This window comes from Juglans regia, chromosome 13, assembly GCF_001411555.2.
Source record: "Juglans regia cultivar Chandler chromosome 13, Walnut 2.0, whole genome shotgun sequence".
NCBI classification, from domain to species: Eukaryota; Viridiplantae; Streptophyta; class Magnoliopsida; order Fagales; family Juglandaceae; genus Juglans; species Juglans regia.
This window is the reverse complement of record NC_049913.1, coordinates 34,605,354-34,620,987: the sequence shown is the minus strand read 5'-3', so window position 1 is coordinate 34,620,987 and position 15,634 is coordinate 34,605,354. Positions and strand designations below refer to the sequence as shown.

At 39.8% G+C, this 15,634-nt stretch overlaps 2 protein-coding genes across 2 annotated transcripts; both read right to left on the bottom strand.

Moving 5' to 3' along the window:
• Positions 1–73: 73 nt before the first annotated feature.
• On the bottom strand, positions 74–763 carry LOC108988338. Its single transcript, XM_018961576.2, has one exon. It carries the CDS (start codon positions 648–650, stop codon positions 324–326), a length of 327 nt encoding a protein of 108 aa, XP_018817121.2. The 5' UTR covers positions 651–763; the 3' UTR covers positions 74–323.
• Positions 764–2,528: 1,765 nt separating this feature from the next.
• On the bottom strand, positions 2,529–14,056 carry LOC108988362 (BTB/POZ domain-containing protein At1g21780-like). Its single transcript, XM_018961610.2, has 4 exons — positions 13,823–14,056; positions 13,582–13,727; positions 3,678–3,793; positions 2,529–3,360 (listed from the first exon to the last, which is right to left on the bottom strand). The coding sequence occupies exons 1-4, from the start codon at positions 13,933–13,935 to the stop codon at positions 2,755–2,757; spliced, it is 981 nt and encodes a 326-aa protein (XP_018817155.1). The 5' UTR covers positions 13,936–14,056; the 3' UTR covers positions 2,529–2,754.
• Between the last annotated feature and the right edge of the window lie 1,578 nt (positions 14,057–15,634).

The following is a 15,634-nucleotide window of genomic DNA, read 5'->3' as shown; positions in this document are numbered from 1 at the left end:
AGTGTCATTTTTTTTTTTTTTCAGATAGTGCATTGGTTGCTCGAAATAAAAATTCATTATCTGCATAGGCTTGTAAATTCAAATTTCGATCTAATATTATATTACCAAACAGATCGAAAGTTTCATAGACTAAAGAGATTAAACAGAACCCAATCCTATTAATTTTGATCACATCCTAAAAGGATGACATTTTCTACAATCCATTATACAAATTTACAACTCCCACCAAAACCCTAAACGCTCCAAACTCTAATCGTCACCTATACCCACACCCATTTCACAGTAAGCTATTGGTAACGAACGAACAAAATAACAGGGGACGCTCACAGAGCAGATCCACAAAAGGGGCAAAAACTGAACTCGGGCTCCACCGGCCTTTTACAGAAACGGCACCTCAAGACGTCGGGGAGGGCCGAATTGGCTGGCGACGGCGGCAGGGAGTAGGAGGGAGGGAAGAAAAGGTTGCAATTGTTGCAGTGCATGAGGGGCTCTTTCCCACGCCACCGCCAGACGGGAACGAAGAACAGCTTCAGGACTTTCTCGTACTCCACCAGATCGGCCGGTGAGCGGCAAGCTATGCACTTTCCGGCCCCATATTTCAGCACCTGCCGCACTTGCTGCTCTACTCCTCCCACAAAGAAGAAAAACATTTCCTCGTTCCCTTCTCCCTCTCCTTTCCTTCTTCGTCCGAAAGGTTCAGTTCATTTATATGGAAAGGGCTTAGACAGGCGGTTCGTTCGGTTATCTGGAGGTTTCGGAGGGGTTCTGGGCCTCTGGCTCTGCTCGACCAGGAGGTGAAAAAAAACATTTTATTTTATTTTATTATTTATTTTTATTTTTTATAAAACGTAATTAATTATATAATTATTTTAATATCTACTTATATATAATTACATATTCTACACTTGTGAATTAAGCATTCGTTTAGAATAAGCAAAATGATTAATCTACAAATACTTTACAATTATTTTACAATTCTATTTAAAAAAAAAAAGATATTTATATAAAATTGAAATAATTTTTAATGAAGTGGCACAACGACATTAATTGATTTAAAATGAATAGTAACTAATAAGATAGTTATAAAAAAGTTATAGGCGTATCATTATTTAATATATAGATATAGAAAAATTCTAGACATAAGTCTCACACCCTGCACACTTAAAATGTGATTTTATCTTTTTATCCACATAATAAAAATGATTTCAGACATATTTGTAAGTAAAATAGGACAAAACCGTAAAATGATATGTTTTTGAATAGGTGTGCAGAGTGTGAAATTTATGGGTAGTACTGCTCATAAATATATATTATCCCAAGATCTGTCCTTTATCGTTTTTAAGATACATTAAGATCTATCGTATGAGCAAGCTCATGTGTCATTGTGTTATTATGTTAACACTGAGGGGGCATTGATGTGAATTATATATTACCAAAAGTTCTGGAGTTAGTGCTAACAATCTTAAATTATGGTAGTGGAATCAATTATACACGATACAAGATTTACGTAATATACTTATGTCCAAAAGCTGCAGATGATTTTATTTAGATGATAATTAAAGATAAAGTTCGACAGTCGTATAAGTATTTAACATAATATGTTAGAGCGGATTAAGAGCCGAAACCTCATTGAAAATTTATTAAAAAAAAAACACAACAAATCCTTATTGAATCGAATCATCAAACTGAACCGCTCATAGACATGATCAAACTCCACATAGAGAGCCAACATTAGTCTCCCTTATATATAATAAAGTTTGCTTAAAGACGTATAATGAAGGTGAATGCTCAATAGAGTGAGGCCATCCCTGGTTTGATTGATGGCTAAGCAAAGATGGGTTGTTACAGGAATGCCCATTCTGAATGGCTTATTTGATTTGAAATATTTTATGGCATTCCTGCACTTAAAGCCATTGTCAATTAAGAGTTATTGGCAAAGCTTGATGCAGCGTCTGCTTAATCAGGGACAACCAAATGGTTTATTTTCTTCAGCTAAATTGATTGCTGCATTGGGAGAGAAAGACCCAAGTGTTATTATGCCAGTTTAGTGTTGAAAGCATATTGTTTTTGTGAATATTGTATAGCCATATTTCATATTCTATAGTCCATGCTGTACCGAATCGAACCATGAATTTTACCACGAGTCCTTATCCTGCCACACCCGTGCTGGCCGTGCTTGGTCACATTCAATCTACTGAGCATATGCATTAGCCATTGCTTTCTGGTTGTGAATTTGTGATACTTATCCAGATGGTTCAAATTGTCTAAGAAAGTTGGTGAACACCCCTATCCGTAACCTCTGACCATCACACCCCAGGAAAATAATTGAAAAACTAAGGAGGCTGTAGCAAATGCAAGAAATGCTTGCCACTCAGAAACAACAACATTTTAGTAGTCAAGGTTCTTCTACCAATAATTTCATCTCTCAAAGATGTCTCCAACAAAAAGAACTCATATTCTTGCCACAGGAACAGCGGTGGAGATGGAACTCGTATTCTTATCTAAGACCGCACATGAGATGAGTAAGATTTCCGGAAAAAAACACAGCTAAAAGCACTGCTCAATTGATTTGGAATTCCAGGAATTTTATACCCAGATCAAGGTTCCACAGATCATAATACAAGTATTCTTCACAGTTTAAACTAATAGACTTCCTGCATGCAAACCTTAGCATGCTCATGTGTGCAAGAGCATATACAACTTACAAGAAACTATGTTGTTTGTCCGTATGTGAAGACCAATTCCATTGTTACTTCATACAGGCTTCCAAACTGTAAGCACCTCTTGGAACATCTCCAACATCAGTTCCCTGTCTGCATGACGGAAAAAGTTTTTAACTTCATCTTTGACATCGTATATCTTGCCAAAATCAAATAAGTACGTCAAACATCCTTTCTTCAACTTGTTCAACTGGTAAAGCCAAGCCTCTTGCAGCCTCTCAAGTACATTTTCAGAGTTAATGTCTTCCAAGAGGCTTTCCTCACAAGCATCTTTGAGGTTAGCAATGTCATATTTGTTGGCTGCCCCGAGAAGAGCCAGTCGGTGCTTCCAGAAATCCTCTTGTTTTATGGTTCCATACAAGTAACTAAGAAGGGCCATGCAAGATTCTAGTGGCATGTCTTGTACGTAGATTGAAGAAGACTCTTTTTCCTTGAGGTCATGATGGAACATGCTTTGAAACACGGGAGAACTTGCAGACAAAATTGCCTTGTGAGCTCTCAAAGTGCCCTCAGCAGTGTTTATGGTGAGATCAGAAAGGATGGCCTCATCAAGCATACGAGAGAGGCACTGAAGAGAACTCTGGGCTGACACAGACTGCATCACCCCATCACCGGGCCAAATGGAACAAGCGTCTCCACCCTGAGTTTAAGAATGAAAAGAATGATAATGAAGCAAGTAGCAAGGTTTAAAGAAACTAAGAGACACCTTGAGTTTGTTTTAATGCTTGATTTCTTGTGTCTTTATAAAGAAAAATTTCATTGCTAAAAGTCACCTGGCCATAGAAGAACCGGACTGGAAGAAAGTAAATCTGACTAGAGAAATTATACTAGATGCATTGGAATGAATCCATGATAAAAAAGAGCTCCAAGAGAGCGGAGAAAAAAAACAGTCACTAAAATCCCTCTTACATGCCAACATCATAGTTAGCTCAGACAAGACTACGGTAAGTTACTCACATTCAGAGGGCAGATCTTCAGGTCCAGAAACTCAACATCAATGATGAAGCGACCATGAAAGGTGGGATCAACTGGCCAAACGAAGTCTTCACATGTTCGAAGCAGTCTCTCATGAACTGTAACATGAAACAATATATGGTTATGTGCATATATTGGCGACTGTCTGATTCTCATATGCAAAACATATCACCATATTGGAGCTTAAAATAAAATGAATGAAATTTCAAATAATGAATGTTGGATGATCACTAAAAACTTCTATTAGAACTGATTTTACTTCTTTCTGCAAGTAGGTCAAACAAAAAATTGCTTCATTTTACCCACTTCGGCCTGGGCGAGATCCAAACAAATGTGGCCAACCACATCTCCGTATGCATGCATTCATAAAGGGAGTATATCTTACAACACAACACAGTGGCTAATTATAGCAATACGAGTCAGAGTCAATGTATTTACAGCAACCACCAAAAAAGATTAAAGAAGAGCATGCAGAAACTTTGCAGACCCATAATGTAAATTGATCATATAGAAATAAAACTTGAATGGGAAACAGCCTGAACCCTGCTTATTTTAATTTGAGCATACAACACAAGGTTGAGTAACGCCAAGCAAAAAGGATCACCCAGGAAATACAGCTCATCAAGTTGAAACAACATACTGTCCATCCATCAAATTCTTGCATAATGGACAGGTGGGAGGAACTGAGATCCTCCTCAAGGACTCATGGGGCCAAAAAGATAATGTGATTTTTGCACAAAAGAACTGAGAAATATAATAGTGTGTGGTTGATTGCATGAAGTTCAAACTACTTTTGAAAGAAAAAACATTCCTCTTGGCATATTTTCGTGTTTCAAAACATAAGGATCTCGTACTGTACTTGTGACAAGAAACTGGGTTAACTGAACACAAAAAATTTACCTCAACCTGCTTATATTTTTCTTTTCTTTTCTTTTTTCCTGAATGATTCAAGGCACATACATAGGATGCTTTGCCACACAAAGTTTTCAGTTTCATATTGATTGTGCAAGTTTAAAGTGTAGTAGTGTCATCTAGCCAGCGTAAGAGCAGGATCGGTGATGTAGGATAGAAATGAGATAAGAGGTAGAGCAGAATATTAAGAAAATAGAGAAGAGAAAAGAACGAGAGAGGAGGGAGAGAGAAGAAGAAGACACTCGGGACTGGAAGGGGGCGGCTAGCGCATCCGTTTTGCATTCAAAATCAACTGACTACAAAATTCCTTCAAAAGTCTTTAAGTAGTAGGGCAACACAAACCCTAAATGAAATAACTAACACATTAATAAAATGACAAAAATAGAAAATGTCTTTAATTAGTAGGGCAATACAACCCTAAATAAAAATAGACAAAACATTAATAAAATAACTAAAACAATAATAGAAGGAGATGTCCTCATCAACTCTCCCGGGGTGGAAAAGCTTGATTCTGCCAAGTTGATGAGTCACACTAAGGCTGCAATCAATCACCCAACCATAAACTAAGTGGTTGAGCACGCTTCTTCCGACGGCCATAAACACGTGTGAGTGGAGGTCTGAATCTGGTGTCTCTGCCCACTTCTCTAGAACAGGCGGCTGGTGACCCAGGCAAAGGAAGATCCTGCTGGCCCCGATAAAGCTCTAATAAATCTGGATCAAGCTGCTGTAGTGTCTCTCTGGGAATCCATGTACAGTCAGAATCTGGTCGATCGACCCAACGAACAAGGAAACGTTGAACCTCTCCATCATTGGTCAACACAATCTGTTCATCTAGAATAGTATCGATTTTATCTTTGTGTGCTGTGATGGATGGTAGTGGATTAGGAGTTACAAAAGGTTCAGGATTAAGGCTCACAGATGGAGGTAGAAAAGGATCACTGGAGGGATTGAAGTGGCCTTTATAAGCAACTAAGTCCTCAACATTGAAAGTAGGGTGGTAACCAAAATGTGATGGAAGATCAATAATGTATGCATTTGGACCAACACGCTTTAAAATTTTAAAAGGACCAGCACTACGTGCTTGCAATTTGGAAGCGGATCCAGGTGGACGCCGTTCCGGTCTAATTCGAATCATAACATAATCCCCAACTTTAAATTCAACATGTCGTTTATGCAAATCAGCTTGCAGTTTATATGATGCATTACTAGCCTCAAGTTGTTTATTGATCTCAATATGCAAGTCATGAAGATGTTGAACAAAAGCCTCAGCTGACACAGATACATGAGCATGAGGAGACATGGGAATAAGGTCTAAGGGCTTCCTAGGTTTGTAGCCATGAACAACTTCAAAGGGACTCATACCTATAGACCGATTCACCGAACTGTTATATGCAATCTGAGCTGTAGGGAGGATCAAATCCCAATTCCTAAGATTCTCCTGAACCAGACATCTTAATAAGTTGCCAAGACTGCGGTTGACAACTTCAGTTTGACCATCTGTCTGGGGGTGGTAAGCAGTGGAGAATTTCAATTTAGTGCCAACCATATGCCATAGGGTTCTCCAAAAATGACTTGTGAAGCGAACATCCCTATCTGACACAATGGTTTTAGGAAGACCATACAACTTGACAATCTCGTTAAAGTACAACCTAGCGACCTTAGACGCATCTGAAGTTTTGCTACAAGGGATAAAGTGAGCCATTTTTGAGAAACGGTCCACTACAACAAAAATAGAATCATACTTCTTCAGAGTGCGTGGAAGTCCCAACACAAAATCCATACTAACGTCTTGCCAAGGACAACTAGGGACAGGAAGGGGTGTGTAGAGACCAGTATTTTGTCGCTTTTGTTTGGCTAATTGACAAGTGTTACAGGTGCTAACTATCTTAGCCACATCTCTCTTCAAGCTAGGCCAATAGAATTGACGTTCAATCTCTTCTATGGTCTTATCACGTCCAAAATGTCCAGCCAAGCCTCCAGCATGAACTTCCCAAACTATAAAGTCTCTAACTGAAGTCCGGGGGATACACAACTTATTGGTCTTAAAAAGATAACCATCCTCCAAACGGAAACCATCAGTGGTATCCGACTGCCCGCTTTTCAAAGCGAAAAAAGTATCCCTAAAATCAAGACAAGACTCATACTCCTCCTTAAGTCTTTCAAAACCTATGACCTTGACATTCATGATAGACAAGAGGGAGATACGGCGGCTCAAGGCATCAGCTGCTTGGTTCTCAACGCCCTTCCTATGCTTTAAAGCAAAAGAATAAGCTTGCAAATACTCAACCCAACGGCCATGCCTAGAATTCAATCTTTTCTGGGAATTGAGGTAGCGGAGGGCCTCATGATCTGAATAAAGAACAAACTCCTGAGGTAGCAAATAATGGCGCCAATAGCGCAAAGCTTGCACAACCGCGTACAGTTCCTTATCATAGGTAGAGTACCGTTGTTTGGCATCATTTAACTTCTCACTGAAATAAGCAACAGGGTGGCGTTCCTGGCTAAGAACTCCACCTATTCCTACCCCTGAAGCATCACACTCAACCTCAAAAACTTTGGAGAAATCAGGAAGTCGCATGACAGGGGCTTCCGTCATTCGCTTCTTAACTAACTTAAAAGCCTTAGCCGCTTCCGATGTCCACTGAAATTCGCCCCTCTTCATGCACTCCGTGATAGGAGCCATGATTGTGCTAAACCCCTTAATAAAACGACGATAAAATGTAGCCAGACCATGAAAACTCCTGACATCGTGTATAGTCTTGGGCTCAGGCCAACCAACAATGGCCTGAATCTTTGTGGGGTCAGCAGATACTCCAGTAGAAGACACAATGAATCCTAGGAAGACAACCCTATCGGTGAAGAAAGAACATTTCTTCACATTAGCATACAGATTTGTCTCACGAAGAGTGGAACAAACCTGTGTGAGATGATCTAGATGTTGTTCCTTAGTCCTACTGTAAACGAGAATGTCATCAAAGTAGACGAGGAACTTACCCATGAAAGGCCGAAGAGCTTGTGTCATCACTCTCATAAAAGTACTTGGGGCATTGGTTAGTCCAAAAGGCATGACCAACCACTCATAAAGGCCGTCCTTCGTCTTGAAGGCAGTCTTCCACTCATCACCCTGGCGAATCCTAATTTGGTGATACCCACTCTTTAAATCAATTTTCGAAAATATTGTGGCACCAACCATCATATCCAACATATCATCAAGCCTAGGGATGGGAAATCGATATTTCACTGTGATCCTATTAATGGCACGACTATCAATGCACATCCTCCAAGAACCATCTTTCTTAGGAGTCAAAAGGGCAGGAACTGCACAAGGACTTAAACTCTCACGGATAAAGCCTTTGTGAAGAAGTTCACCCACTTGTCTTTGGAGCTCAGCATGCTCAGTGGGATTCATCCTATAATGAGGCAAGTTGGGAAGGGACGCTCCTGGGACGAGATCTATGGCATGTTGAATATCTCGTAGAGGAGGTAAGTGGTCAGAGAGGTCTTCAGGGAAGACATCCCGAAACTCCTGAAAAAATGATTGGGCCTCATCAGGGACCACTACTGGAGATGTCAAAGGAACCTCCATAACAACTACAGCAAACACCACAGGAGCACTCACGAGTGCACGCTCAAACTCCGTAGAGTTAATGATATTTAACCCTTTTCGCTCCACAATTTTCTTTGTTTGTTGTGACCCAACAAGTTTTGGAGGTAAAGGGTTAAGATGAATCTTCTTTCCATTAAACACAAAGGAACATGAATTGGATCGACCATGGATAGTCACATCTAAGTCGAATAACCAAGGCCTGCCAAGAATGACATGACCGACATCCATAGGAATGACGTCACACCATATACGATCCTTATACTCTAAGAACTGGATAGGAACCAGACAACGCTCTTTCACAGCTATGGAAGAGGTATCAACCCAAGAAACACTATAAGGCTGAGGGTGAGGTACTGGTTGTAATCCAAAACGGGACACAGTAGCCACAGAAACCGCATTAATGCAACTCCCACTATCCACAATGATTTTGCAACCCTTATCATTGATTTTAATATAAGTATGAAAGATGGCATGACGGCGCCAATCATCAGCACCTTTTGGTTGGGTAAGGGTGCAACGTACAACACTTAATCTGGGTGTGTCGGGAGCATAAGGTACAAAACTTAAATCCACAGGAAAGGCTCGGATACAACCTAAGAAGGTACCCTCATCATCACCTAGATCACCAAACTCTTCAAGATTAGGCTCATAGACTTGATCTTCTAACAGTTCCTCAACTATACTCTCATGTTCCTCAATGACTAGGGTTCGACTAGGACAATTGGAAGAAATGTGACCAAAACCCTTACATTTGAAACACTGCAAGCGGGAGGAAGTCCTTGGAACTTCAGGGCCTTTACCCTTATTTTCCCATGCAGGGGACACATTAGGTGGCGGAGGTCCTAAGAGAGACTTAGGGGAAAGGGTGGGCGCTGGGGTGATGGAAGGGCGGTTGTCACCGCGCCTTCCATACGAAGTCCTCATGACTGACTCATAGTCTCGGACTAAAGAGTAAGCATGGTCAAGTGTAGCGACACCCCGAAGGACAAGCTCACGTCTAAGGTCATCCTTTAAGCCTTGTCTAAACCTACTCAAAGTCATGGCATCATCCTCAACAATATGACATCTCATTCGGAATTCATCAAATTGAGTGACATACTCGGTCACTGGCCGATTGCCCTGTGTAAGGGCATTCCATTGGTCCAACAAATTACCCCTGTAAGATTGGGGCAGGTATTTCTCTTGAAGACGACGCTTCATTTCTTCCCAACTCCCAACAGGAGGCGCATGACGCCTCTCAAGGAGATCCTCTACACTTTCCCAAAAGAGTTGGGCAGTGCCAGTTAGTTTCAGGCTAGCAAATTGAACTCTTCGATCTTCAGGGACTCTATACCAGGTAAAGAAACGATCCATATCCCTAATCCATTGAGTAAAAACTCGAGGATCTAAGCAACCATCAAAAGTAGGGGCCTCTAGCTTAATGTTTCTGAATAGACGCTCCTCATGGCGAGTAGGGGACTGAGTACCTTGGCGGTAATGGTCTCGTTCTCGCTCACGATCATAATCCCTACCCCCACGATCATGTCTGACATGTTGTCGATCACCTCGTCGACGACGATGGCGTCTATTTTGGGACACTTCAGAGTTGTCAGACGAATGAGGGAGTTCCTCAAAATTGTTCAACCTAGCAGCTAGGTCCCTGTTCTCCTCACGAGTAGCAGCCATCTCAGTTTGGACAGCCGCTAATTGAGTTTGTACATGTTGCTGGTTATTGGCTAGTTGAGCTAATTGCCGAGTGAGGGCATCAAATTGGGAAGGGTCCATGGTAAAAGTACTGGAACTAGAGGTGACAAGACGACCACTACGCAACTGCATGCAATGCAACACTCGCTAAATGAAGTGCAATGGAGATCAATGAACAAAAATGCAAGCAATGAAAATATCAACCTGAGCAAATTTTTTTTTTTTTTTTTTTGGGATTACGTAAATCCAAATACGGCAAGCAACTAATGCTAATATTTAAAATGACAAAAGCAAAGACCAAATACTAATCAAGAAAATCCAATCACATAGGATTTTTTTTTTTTTTTTTGAATAAGTAATGAAGAAACGAAGAACAAGAGTTTGGTCTTATGAAGATGAGAGAATGAGAATATAAAATCCAAGAGTTGACTAAATTGGGCTGCAGCAAGTATGGGAATAAAAGTAACCACGGAAACTAAGTTAACAAAAGATCCAATCAAGTGGGTCTGGAAAATTTACTACTGGTAGCACAGCACAGAAAAACAATTGATACAATTTTTTTAAAAATAAACCGATTGTATAAAACCAAATAAAGAGATAGTTAAAACTTCCCTCGTGTTGATAACTGTGCACACGTTGAAAAGTCACGCGAGGAACTCCGACTCCCTCTCTTTATTCCTTTTGCGTTCGGCTGTTTCTCTGCTGGAAGTCGCGCGAGGGGAGAAGACCGAAGGAGAGTTAGGCGTCTGGTCGAGGAAGAAGAACCGGAGCTGAGATGCTGTGTTTCCGGCTTCGTATGCCTCAAATCTAGTAGTTTGCGTTCGGCTGTTTCTCTGCTGGAAGTCGCGCGAGGGGAGAAGACCGAAGGAGAGTTAGGCGTCTGGTCGAGGAAGAAGAACCGGAGCTGAGATGCTGTGTTTCCGGCGTCGTCTGCCTCAAATCTAGTGGTTTCGACGAGGTCTGTACTGTTTTCTCTTTTTTTTTTTTTTTTTGGTATTTGTTGTCTCTGTGTATCTCGGTACTGGGTATTTCGGGAGAGGCCGAAGGTGAGACGGAGGTAACGGGGAGGGTCGAATCACTGCAGAGAACCCAGTTCTCGGCAAGGTCTTCGACGGGCTTTACTTTGGCTTGGATCGAAGGGAGCTCGGGTGGGTGGGTTTTCGGCGCTGGTTTTCGGAGGAAGGAGATGAAACGAATGGTTCGGTATTGTTTGAGAAAACAATACAACCGGCTCTTGATACCAATATGATGTAGGATAGAAATGAGATAAGAGGTAGAGCAGAATATTAAGAAAATAGAGAAGAGAAAAGAACGAGAGAGGAGGGAGAGAGAAGAAGAAGACACTCAGGACTGGAAGGGGGCGGCTAGCGCATCCGTTTTGCATTCAAAATCAACTGACTACAAAATTCCTTCAAAAGTCTTTAAGTAGTAGGGCAACACAAACCCTAAATGAAATAACTAACACATTAATAAAATGACAAAAATAGAAAATGTCTTTAATTAGTAGGGCAATACAACCCTAAATAAAATAGACAAAACATTAATAAAATAACTAAAACAATAATAGAAGGAGATGTCCTCATCAATCGGTTTTAACTTGATGGGATTAGTTTAAAAGGCCATCTAGTTGGTCACAGCAATCAAACATACACCACATTATCTACTTTCCAACTGCTGTATTCCTGATGCCTTTATTCCACCCTCTTAGAAAACCCTCAAATATGTTTTTTCTTTCTCAAATTGGATTGGCCAAATTCAAATATGGATGTTATACATATTTCTGGAAAACAACCATGCAATAATTAAAATTTGAAAAAAGCTGAGTACAGAAGCATATTTCCCTAATTTTTTTTTTCCATTCAAACAAACAGAGTCCCAAATCTAACCATCCACTAAACCAAATACCAGCCCCATACATGTACTTGTCCAAGCATACACACAAAAAGATCAGGAAAATTGTCATTTATTAGAACTACAGATTGGTTTCTCGATATTTTGTATATGTATGTAGTAAGGTTAGATTTTTATGTCTGATGCATTCTCAAGACAAACATAATTTCATATGAGAGTGAGTATAATGCGGCCACAACAGAGGCTTTTAAGTTTTTGGGTAAAGGTCGTGTCTCAAACTTGTTGCATAAAGGCCTCAATTGGAGACTCCCTAATGTTTATCTCCCCAACAAATAATTGTCCCCATCATATACAATTTAAAACATCTTCAGCATCATAGTCCCTAGGCTGTACAACTCTTCACCTTGCATCCTAGAGCAAATTACTTGGGATTTTCCATATAAAAGAGCCTTGGTCTTGGTGGTATTCTCCCTCCAGATCTAAGGTTTGAACCTTGGGTGAAAACAATTTCTATGGGCCATCAGACTGGGGGAATTTCAATTTCCTTTGACTTATTTGAGGTACACTTATGGTAAACTCATTGCCAAGGGCTTGTGCACTCTAGATTAGTTGAAATTTTGTTCCGGACACTCCTTTTTTTTTTGTAAGTAAACAAACTACATTGCTCAAAGAATAGGCCAAGCCCAGTATATACAAGAGACAACCTTGACTAGGAGGGTGCAAGAGAGACAAGGAAATCAGGAAGGGCCATGCCATTAAAATCAACAGCATTGGACCAAGTACATAACGTGCTATAAAATAAAGCTACAAGTTCCTCCAGCAATCTCTCCTTATCCTCAAATGTCCGCACATTACTTTCCTGCCATAAACACCACATGATATACATTGGGATCATCTTTGAGACTGCAGTAATCTGATGTACACCTCCAATAATTGGCCAGCTGGCCAAAGCTGCCACCACGGTCTCTGACATAACCCAACCCAACTCTACTCTACCCAGCACCCCATCCTATAAAGCACATGCTATCTCATAGTGTAACAAGAGGTGATATACCAACTCGCCCCCTCCCCTACACATATAACACCAATCTGCTATAATAACTCTCCGCTTCCTCAAATTATCAGTTGTGAGAATCTTGCCTAAAGATGATGTCCACACAAAGAAGGGTACTTTGGGGGGCGCCTTGTGTCTCCATAGCCTTCTCCAAGGGAACCGACGTTTCGGACAGTCAATGGCAATAAAAAGAAAATATAGAAGATGTAATAGTAAAAGAGTGTTACACGGGCAAAGATCTAACTTGAGAGCTAGAAGTTTGTATGAAGAAATGTTGTCTAGCAGACGCGATTTGCATAAAGCGCTTTGCTTGGAAGATGGCAAGGAAAATTTAGATAGTTTAGTGTTAAGGGTGTTATCACTTTATGGTTACATTATATTCTCTCTCTTTGGAGTAGTTGTTTTAGCTTTGCTTCGAGTTTTGGTTGAAATAGGACATTATCAATTTCTTTTAATTCATCTATTTAATTGCCTTTCATCAATAAAGCTTAACTCATTGTTTGAAGGAGTCCTACAGTAATTTACAATTCACTATCAATATTGGCATTCAAAGGAAGGGAAATCCCGCTTTCATTTCCGCCAATCGTCCCACTTGTCTCAAAAACTTAAGCCAATGGGAAGAGCTAAATGTAATTCTGTATTTTATATCTAAACAACGAGATCCTTCAAAAAAGGGCTCGTAAAAGATGGACATCTCAACCACAAAAGACTCAAAATTAGAAGGGAAGACATTTGCTTTAACAAGAAAATATGAACATAATTAGTAAGATAAGGCATACTTGGGGAGGTGTACTGCTTGCGATTAGCGCCCGATATACAGACTCGGAGGATAAAGCGAGCAAGCGGAGGCTGCTCTTTGGAGACTCGTGAGGGCTCTGGATATAGGCGAATGTAGATATAACGATTCTTCTCTATGGATAAATGCCTGTAAACCAATTTCCAAAACATCATCCACCAACAGAAAACCCAATCACATTTACATAAATTTACATGTCAGGTAACAAGCGAGGGAGTTGTTACCAGTTCCAGATTCCGACCTTGAAAGGGTCGGATTTTTTGAAAGAGCAGGGTCCAAAGTTGTCGATTTTCCATTGAGCTAGTCTTGAGATCATCTCCACCTTGGAATCAGCCATCTTTACTTCTCTCTCTACATGAGTTTTGAAGTATTACTGTGCTTTTGAAGGAGTCAGAGAGGCACAGAAGAACAAAACAGGTGGAAGACTTCGCTTTTTGCAAAGTTGCGACTTTATGATCGTGTTTGTTCAGAGACAAAAGTGTCGCTTCCAATCATGAAACTTTTTTCTATTCACTTTTTTTTAAAAATTTATTTATTTAAATTCCTACGTCTATAAAATAAAAAAATTATATAAAAGATAATAATAGATTTATTATTTTTTATTATTTATTTACTGACATGATTTTATCTGATTTATTATATTTATTTTATAATAAAAATAATTTTATAACTTAACGAACCACGTCAATTTATGAGATTGTTTTTATATAATTATTTTATAATTAAAATATTTTTTTTATGTCTATGAGTTGTTCTATACAACCTCCTACTATTACTCAACTACCGCACACCAGCTGACGTGTAACTTTTTTTTTTTTTTTTTTAAATAACTGAAACGTGCTTTTAGAGCTACCCTCCCATGGACCCATTTTATTTCTCATTTGAATTTCCCCCCTCCCCCATCCCCGCACGTTTCCCAACCCCCTCCCTCAGCATTCGCGTTCTCCTTCCGGGCTTCATCCCTCCGCCCGCATTCTTCATGCCGCCATTCTCACCGCCCGTCTGGGGCCGCAGACAAGGGTAAGAACCGACCAAAACTTTCTCTCCATTTCATTTTTCAGTATCTCTCCATTTCTAACGTGACTCATCCTGTGTGTTTTTGTGTTTGTTGGATTTGTGGTTTTGTATTTGTTGATCTGTGGTTGGTTGCTGATTTTGGGTATTTTTCTGTCGTGTACCTTACATTATACAAGTTAAAAGTAGAAATATTAACAGTTGTGCTCACATTAGATTTTGGGCATTTTTCTGTTCGTATACCTCAGGTTAGACAAGTTAAAAGTAAAAATGCTAAAGTTGTGCTCACGTTAGATTTTGGGCATTTTTCTGTTCTTGTATCTCTTTCCATTTTTTGACTGTTGCACAATTTTTATTTTTTTTTGCCATACGTACGGCCGTGAGTTGATTCCTTAGCATGAAATTGGTCTGCAGAGGTTGAAACTTGGATTTATCTCTATTTTGGGCAATTCTAGATGCCATATTTATAATGATATATAGATTTCATGATCACAAATATGCCATATTATATAATATTGTCCACTCCAACAATGTGGTTTTAGCCTTCAGTGGTTATAAATTCAAAGCTAGGATGTAAAAATATGACAAGCTCCATATGACTTTAGCATTGTCTTAATGATGGCAAAGAACCACTTCAAAATAAAACATATACTAGTAATTTGCCAAATACTAGGGAGAAAGTGATTAAAAAAAAAATCAAACCACTTCTCTGAGTGAGAGATCAGCATGTATGTTTCCCCCATTGCTATCTGATATTAATTGTTGTTCTCAAAACTCAGTTGAAATAACGTGATGGGCAATGAAGAAGATGGAAAGCCACCCAGGCCTTCTACCTCAATTTCACCAACTCATGTATGATATACATTATTTATTTGAAAATGTCATGGTGGGAGGTGTGGGAAGGAAAAGTCTGCTTTGGATCTTTTCACTTCTTTGGATATTTTCACTGCAATTATGTTGGCATGCTTGGTTCACCCAACACTAGGATTATTTGCACTCCTCTTGTTTCATGCTTTGGCATG